Raw genomic sequence first — 8,343 nt, 5'->3', positions numbered from 1 at the left:
TAATTTCCAAAATATGAGAATGAGTATTAATCTTGTTTATTAAATGAATGAAATTTCAATAAACAATAAATTCCTCTGTAAAATTCATTTCGTATTATTACATAGAAAATTGTTTGTACTAAATTTAGTATTTTAACTTACAGGTTACAAAGGATTGAAGAAATTAAATGTCCTTCGTCTGAGAGATATGGAAACCACTAATGCAACTACCCTTTTCCTATCAACATTGGTGTCATTCCCATCTTTAAGGAAACTTGATCTTTCACAAAATAATTTTAAACCAACATTGGTTGCTCAAGGTAACAAATAAGTTAAAGTTATGAGATGAAGCTAAAACAAAATAACTAACAATTTTAAATATGTTTTATTGTGTTCAGCAGAGAAGCACAATTTGATCAGTTTGGAAGAATTGATGTTGGATAATTCTAAGATCCATATAAGTTTTCTACGAATTGTTGCAACTTCTACTTCATTGAAATATTTGTCAATGACATCTTGTGAATTAAATGACTTCTCTGATTATCAAGGTAATTCAAGAGAGCTTTATTAAATTTCTATATTTCAAACTAAAATTTACAACATTCATGTTAATTTATGTAGGTCCACTCGATTTCAAGATTTTGGAAAGTCTGTTCATGGATCATGCTACCCTTAACAATAGTTTTTCCAATATCTTTAAACCGATAATTTCTATTAAGAAATTATCATTATCTAATTGTGGACTGAGTGGCACATTATATGATCAAGGTTAGTAAATTTTTTCATATTCTCTCTACTCCCTCGCCCTAAAATAAATTTTAACTAGATGCTCAAGTCTAACTTCTTTATATTAAAAACAGAATGAGAATATAATTAAATTACAAGTATTAAAACATATAAAATGACTTTTTAAAGCTTTAATATTGTTATTTTATCAAAGTATAATAAACAGCTTGAACAATTCGTGAGGAGTTTAAAGTGATCACTTGTACTAATTGAAGGAATTGAAATAAGAAACAATAACAAAAAAAAAATTAAAATCACTATAAATTCAATTTACTAATATTTTTTTTAATTTTTTTAATTATATATATCATTGTAATTAAATGACATGTTTTATTTCAGGCTTGTGTGAGATGCTCCATTTGCAAGAGTTGTATATAGACAACAATGATATACGAGGTGATCTACCTCCTTGTCTTGCAAATTTAACTTCACTTCAACAATTAGATATCTCTTCAAATTTAATTACTGGAAACATCTCTTCATCTCCCCTTAAGGATCTAGTCTCTATAAAAGTGCTTCACATTTCAGAGAATCTCTTCCAAATCCCAATTTCACTCTATCCATTTTTTAACCTTTCAAACCTTAGAGATTTCAAGAGTGAACAAAACCAATTATATGAGGAGACAATGTCATATTCCTTGACCCCAAAATTTCAATTGAATTCCATAACGTTGTCTGGTAATGGAAATGTTGGCACTTATCCTGAATTTCTTTATCATCAAAATGACTTGAGAGAAGTTCACCTTTCTCACATTAACTTGAGTGGAGAATTTCCTTATTGGTTATTGTATAACAATGCCCAATTGGAAACACTTTGTCTAGTTAATGATTTTCTTTTATGAACTTTTCAATTACCATATGAGGCTCATATGCATTTAAAAACATTAGATGTCTCCTTCAATTTTTTCAATGGTCAAATTCCAAAGGAGATTGGTACAAAACTACCAAACGTAATGTCTTTAAACATGTCTAGAAATGGTTTCAATAGTCGTATTCCATCTTCTTTTGGTGATATGAAGTCATTGAGAATTTTAGACATATCCAACAATAACTTGTCTGGTGGAATACCTGAACACTTGGCAATGGGTTGTTTCTCACTAGAAATACTTTGGCTATCAAACAAATATTTGAAAGGTGATATCTTCTCCAACAATGTGAACTTGACAAAATTGTTATGGCTACAATTGGATGGAAATCATTTTAGTGGAAAGATCTCAGAAAGCTTGTTAAAGTGCTCCTCTTTAGAAGTATTGTTTCTTAATGATAACCATCTATCAGGCAAGATCCCAAGATGGTTTGGAAATTTATCATATTTAGTTGACATAGTGATGCCTAATAATCAATTTGAAGGTCCACTTCCGAAAGAACTTTGTCAATTAAATTTTCTTCAAATTTTGGACCTTACAGAGAATAATATCTCTGGAAGTTTACCATCTTGTTTTGACACTTCAAGTATCAAACAACTTCACTTATCAAGAAATAGATTACAAGGACAACTAAAAGATACTTTCTACATTAATAGTTCTTCCTTAGTGGTCTTAGATCTTAGTTATAACCTCTTAGAAGGGGAAATTCCAAGTTGGATTGGGAGACTTTCTTCTTTAAGTTACTTGGTCTTAAGTAGCAACAATCTTAAAGGTGAATTACCTACTCAGTTATGTGATTTGGGACAGCTACGCTTGATAGATCTTTCCAAAAACAATTTTCATGGTAAAATTCCTTCTTGCTTATATTTTACTGCCCTCCAAGAAGGAAATGGGAATGATGAAATTTTAACTTCTGGGTTTGAGGATGGAGGTATCAATGGTAGTGCAAAATGGCTACGAAGGGAAAGCAAAGAATCTATACAAATCACAACAAAAAATCAATCATGGCCTTATAAAGGAAGAATTCTCAAATTAATGTCAGGAATTGATCTTTCATGCAATAAATTGTCCGATGGAATTCCCCCTACAATAGGAAATCTTACCAAGATTGTTTTTCTTAATCTGTCTAAAAATAATTTGACAGGATCAATCCCAATGTCATTGTCAAATCTCAAACATATTGAGAGCTTGGATCTTTCCTATAACCATCTGAATGGAAGAATTCCTGCTGAACTAATGGACATAGGTTTTCTGTCTTTTTTCAGTGTGGCATATAATAATTTATCTGGAAATATACCATCTAATCCTACATTTGAATACTTCTATGATGGAAATCCTTTTCTTTGTGGATTTCCATTGAACAGAAGTTGCAACTTGGCAGAATCACCGTCACTGGCACCACCATCATTAGCACCAAAAGCTTCATCAGGTAATAAAGAAGATGATATTGATTTTGTTTACATGTACATTTTCTATATAAGTTTTTTGGCTGACCTATATAGTCTTGTTTTTAACAATTGTTGGAATTTTTTATGTGAATCTATATTGATAACGAATTTGGTTTTATCTTGTGGATATTTAAGTTGTTAAAGCATTTCTGCACTGCGATTAAATTAGATTTAATGATCCAGCACTATTCTTACCTAATGGGTAAACTATTTTTCGCTATTAGGTAGTGCAGTTCCTACGATGTTGAAATGGATGGGGATTTCATTTGGTGTAGTTGATGCATTTATTATCATACTCGTCGTGGCTATTATTTTCTTTATTAGATGGAGAAGACTTCGACTAGAAGGTGATTTTATATTTAGAATTAACATTGAAAAGAAAATATTATTATTATTTTTATCGAATGCCAAGCTGATCAACCTTTTCTGTGTTGACGTCCAAACAGCCAAGTTTCTATTTGATTTAATGAGTGAAGCAAAGGAGCTTGAGATTGATGGAAAGAAAGACTCCAATTTGAAAGTATATAGAGTATCATGCATTATGCTTGCTACAAATAACTTTTCATCTCAAAATAAACTTGGAGAGGGTGGTTTTGGACCTGTTTACAAGGTAAATTCGTATAACAAAAATGGCTAAAATTGTTTTCATATAGAAGATTATATATCTCAAACATATTAAGCAATTACGTCTCATTAATCATGATTTCAGGGTATGTTGCCTGATGGACAAGAGATAGCAGTAAAGAGGCTGTCTGGAAGATCCAAACAAGGACTACTGGAATTCAAAAATGAGCTACTAGTAGTGGCTAAATTACAACACACCAATGTGGTGCGGCTCTTGGGTTTCTGCATTCAAGGGGAAGAGAAAATTTTGGTCTACGAATACATGCCTAATAAAAGCTTGGACGCACATATTTTTGGTAAATATGCAGATTTCTCTGACTTAATATTGAAACTTCTTTGCTTCATTATTAAGTTGAGACGTTTTCGAACTTGTTTTATTCTTATAACAGATGAATCTAAAAGGAAGTTGTTTGATTGGAGCAAATGTTTCAACATCATCGGTGAAATAGCTCATGGGCTGCTTTATTTGCACAAATACTCAAGACTCAAAATAATTCATAGAGATTTGAAAGCAAGCAATATATTACTTGACACAAATATGAATCCTAAGATTTCCGACTTTGGTATGGCAAAGATTTTCACTACCACTGGATCTATTGCAAATACGAATAGAATTGCTGGTACACGGTGAGTAATGAAGATGAACAATGCTATTTATACTCAGTTTTGAGTACTCAATTAGGGACTAAATGGCATGTCATCATATGATTTAATGTTATTGAATTAAATACTTAATCACATGATGACATATCATCTGAATACTCAATTAAGTGTTCAAAATTGGGTGCATAAAGCAAATACAAACAAAGTTGTTGAAACTTAATGAACAATGCTATTTACACTCAGTTTTGAGTACTCAATTACATACTAACTGTTTGTTCTCCTTGTATGAATGAAATCTATTAAGCGGTTATATGGCTCCAGAGTATGCTATAGGTGGCCTTTTCTCAGAGAAATCTGATGTATTCAGTTTCGGTGTTCTAGCTTTAGAGATTATAAGTGGTTGCAGGAGCAACAACAATATTTTTTATAATGATCAGCCACTCAACCTCGTTGGATATGTAAGTTCATGTTGTAGTGTGGCCTCTAATTTGTGTTAAATCCAACATGCATGTACACATTTATTATCATTCATGCATCTCAATAATAGACTTTAATGGTTTTGAGTGGCACAGGCATGGCAATTGTGGAAGGAAGATGTACCCATGGAACTAATGAATCCAACACTACGTGTTTCATACTGTCAAGATCAAGTTCTGAAATGCATTAACTTGGCCTTGCTTTGTGTTGAACACAATCCAATTGACAGACCTACAATGCCGGTTGTTATTTCTATGTTAACGAGCGAAGGAGTGAAGTTGCCGATGCCAAAACAGCCTGCATTTTCCATTGAACGGAGCATTGATGTGGGCAATCCGAGTGGAATAAACCGGGCAGACAACTGTACAATAAATAATTTGACCATGACCGAGATGCATCCACGATAAAGGTTAAGTCAGATTCATAATTTTTAGGCCAACCAATTGTGATGACAAATCTCTTGGTTTATGATGACAATATATACTTTTGACACACCACATTAATTAGTTACGAATTATGACTGGCACGTCTTGTACATTTTTTAATCATGTTACCAATAGGATGGGTGGATCACAATCATGTTACAAATTGTTTTTTTCAATAATAGTGGTTTATGTCATTTTAAATATTGTTTAAATATAATCCAAATATATATAACTAATTATGTGTCATTATGTGATTGGATAGTTGAAAACTAAAGATAAAACATCATTTAATCATATGATGATATATCATTATTTGTACATATAGTTTAATTTATATATATATATATAGATATATATATTTATATATATCTTTTTATTCAAATTTCAACATTTTCATTATAAATAACAAAATTACACAATGCCATTAGTATAATTAATATTTAAAATTCTTCAAAAACACATATCCAACAACTTAATTAAAATTTTGTCTAATAAAAAACAAATTCATATAACTCTCAAGCCTACTAAACTCTAATAATTGATGAATTTTGCGCCAAATGATCAATCAATTCATATTATGCAACCTAAAAAATATAAAGAAGAGAAAACTATTAGTGGATGACAAAAGTAAATCTGGCAAAAAGATGTATCCAAATAGGAGTAAAAAGAAAGCATTCAATAATACTTAAATCAACTAAAAAGTGAGAAACTGTGGTCAATTATAAGAAATATTAATGAGTAGAACTTGGATATTTGGACAATTTATCACTTAGACAAACTTAAAAGATCATTTAGACAATTGTTTTTCCTCCCTGTGAAGATCTAACAAACAAATTTATCGTCAGAGTTTTAACATTTTGTAATGTGTATAGATATTTGTTTGTATAGATATGTGGATATAGATATATAAACCTTATTGTAAAGCCATAGAGGAAATGAAATCGTATAAAAAAGGTATGCTTATATACATTCTAGATATGTACCTTTTATCCTATTCCAATGACAAATAACGTGTTAACATGTAATGATTCTTAGAGATGTTTAGAACCATGATCTAGAACGGGACTCTTTACCTGAGAACAACAAACACCATTGCAAAACAATGTAAGAATTGAGTGACAAAAAGAAGAAGTAAAAAGAGTTTCAATTAGTCAAAGTTCAATATTTTAAAACAAAATTTGGAAATGTTGAGAAATTGTCTGAAGTTTACTTTATTCCTGGTTTGAAAAGTAACTTGCTTAGTGTTGGTTATCTTATGAAGAAAGGGTGTGATTTGCATATGCATGATAATGTTTGTACTATATCAAAAGGAAATCAAGTTATTGCAAAAATTGGTGTGGCCTCTAATAACTTATTTCCTCTCCAACTTGAGACCACAAATTTATCTTGTTTTACTGTTGTTGACCAAAATGTTGCCAAGATGTGGAATGAAAGGTTTGGGCTCTTGAATTATGGAAGTTTCAAGTTGTTATCGAAAAAGGAGATGGTTAGACGGATGCCTAGAATTGATCAAGTTGAAGAGACTGATGAAGCTTGTCAACTTGGAAAGCAACTCAAAAGATCCATTCCCTCAACAATCATGCTTGAGAGCAAAAAGGCCATTGGAACTTGTCCATTCTGATCTTTTTGGAAAAATGCCAACTAAGTCTCTTAGAGGCAGTTGGTACTTCATCACTTTCATTGATGATTTTATATGGAAGGTATGGATTTATTTTCTTAAAGAAAAATCACAAGCATTTCAAGCTTTTAAAGATTTTAAAGCGAAAGTAGAGAAATATATTGATCTTCACATTAAATCTTTGAGAACAGACTGTGGTGGCAAATATATTTCAAATGAAGCTGAAAAATATTTCAAAGAACAAGGCATAAGGCATGAGTTGACAACAAGCTTTACACCACAACATAATGGTTTAAGTGGAAGGAAAAATAGAAACATTGTTGAAAGCATGAGATGTATGCTCAAAAGAAAAAATTTACTAAATGAATTTTCGGCAAAGTTTGTTTCTTGTGCAGATTATCTTATTAATTGTTCTCCAACAAAGTGTTTGAAATATTGCACACCATGAGGCATGGTATGGAAGAAAGCCTAATATTCAAAATTTAAAGGTATTTGGGAGTGTTGCTTACTCACTCATTTCACAAGCAAAGAGGAATAAATTTAATGATAAGTCTAAAAAATGCATTTTAGTTGGATACGGTGAAAGACGCAAAGCCTGCAAACTGTATAATACAAAGACAAAAAGGGTTATGATAAGTCATGATGTTTGTATTGATGAAAATTCAAGCTTTGAAAATACAAAAGACAAAGCAATTGAGTTGCACATTCCTTCAAACAGAGAAAAAGATTCAGAAGAAGAAAATCCTTCTCACTCACTAAGAACTCCATCAAGTTATTCATCAAATTATTCATCAACATCTTCTCTAAGCCCTCCTCCAAGAAAAATGAGAAGTGTGATCCAATCTCCTTTGACGATGAAAACAAGGAAAAAGTATAGAAAAGAGCCATGAAGGAGGAAATAACAGCAATTGAAAAAAAAAGGAACTTGGGAGCTCATTAATCTTCCTCCACATAAAAAACCCATTGGTGTTAAATGGGTATACAAAACAAACATGAATACAAGTGGCTCCATCAATAAGCATAAAGCGAGGCTTGCTGCAACAGGATATAAGCAAAAAGAAGAAGAAGATTTTACAAAGGTATTTGTTCCAGTGTCAAGGCTCGATACAATTCGATTGATGATCTCTCTTACAACTCAAAATAATTAGAAGATTTTCCAAATGGACATATAATCGACTTGTCTAATGGTGTACTTAAGGAAGAAGTCTATCTTGAACAACCTCCTAACTTTGTTAAAAAAGGAGAAGAAGATAAAGTCAACAAGTTGAGAAGAATGATTTTCATAAATTTCCATTGGAGCACACTCTCTACACCAAAACCAATTCACATGGAAGCTTCATATTTGTAAGTCTTTATATTGATGACCTTATTTTTATTAGTAATGATTTAAGGCTATTGAATGATTTTAGACTCTCAATGAAGAATGAATTTGAAATGATTTATTTGGGTGAATTACATCATTTTCTTGGAATTGAAGTTCTTGGATCCAAGCATGGAATTTTTATTACTTCAGAGAG

The 8,343-nt window shown here is 31.4% G+C and overlaps 1 protein-coding gene across 1 annotated transcript; it reads left to right on the top strand.

The window, feature by feature from the left end:
* Positions 1 to 1,718: 1,718 nt before the first annotated feature.
* Positions 1,719 to 6,829, top strand: LOC123200227 (protein NSP-INTERACTING KINASE 3-like). Its single transcript, XM_044615379.1, has 8 exons — positions 1,719 to 3,060; positions 3,304 to 3,426; positions 3,526 to 3,689; positions 3,789 to 3,999; positions 4,093 to 4,330; positions 4,611 to 4,764; positions 4,879 to 5,146; positions 6,414 to 6,829. Exons 1-8 carry the CDS (start codon positions 1,719 to 1,721, stop codon positions 6,827 to 6,829), a joined length of 2,916 nt encoding a protein of 971 aa, XP_044471314.1.
* Positions 6,830 to 8,343: the final 1,514 nt, after the last annotated feature.

The sequence above is a fragment of the Mangifera indica genome, chromosome 17 (genome assembly GCF_011075055.1).
Source record: "Mangifera indica cultivar Alphonso chromosome 17, CATAS_Mindica_2.1, whole genome shotgun sequence".
Classification (NCBI taxonomy): domain Eukaryota; kingdom Viridiplantae; phylum Streptophyta; class Magnoliopsida; order Sapindales; family Anacardiaceae; genus Mangifera; species Mangifera indica.
This window is presented reverse-complemented; position numbering and strand designations above follow the sequence as displayed.

Excerpts from the sequence above, each read along its gene's own strand:
- LOC123200227 (XM_044615379.1), top strand. The coding sequence starts at position 1,719 with ATGTCTTTAAACATGTCTAGAAATGGTTTCAATAGTCGTATTCCATCT. Across the intron at positions 3,061-3,303 it reads AGCACCAAAAGCTTCATCAG|GTAGTGCAGTTCCTACGATG; the intron begins GTAATAAAGAAG and ends TTTCGCTATTAG. Across the intron at positions 4,765-4,878 it reads CACTCAACCTCGTTGGATAT|GCATGGCAATTGTGGAAGGA; the intron begins GTAAGTTCATGT and ends TGAGTGGCACAG.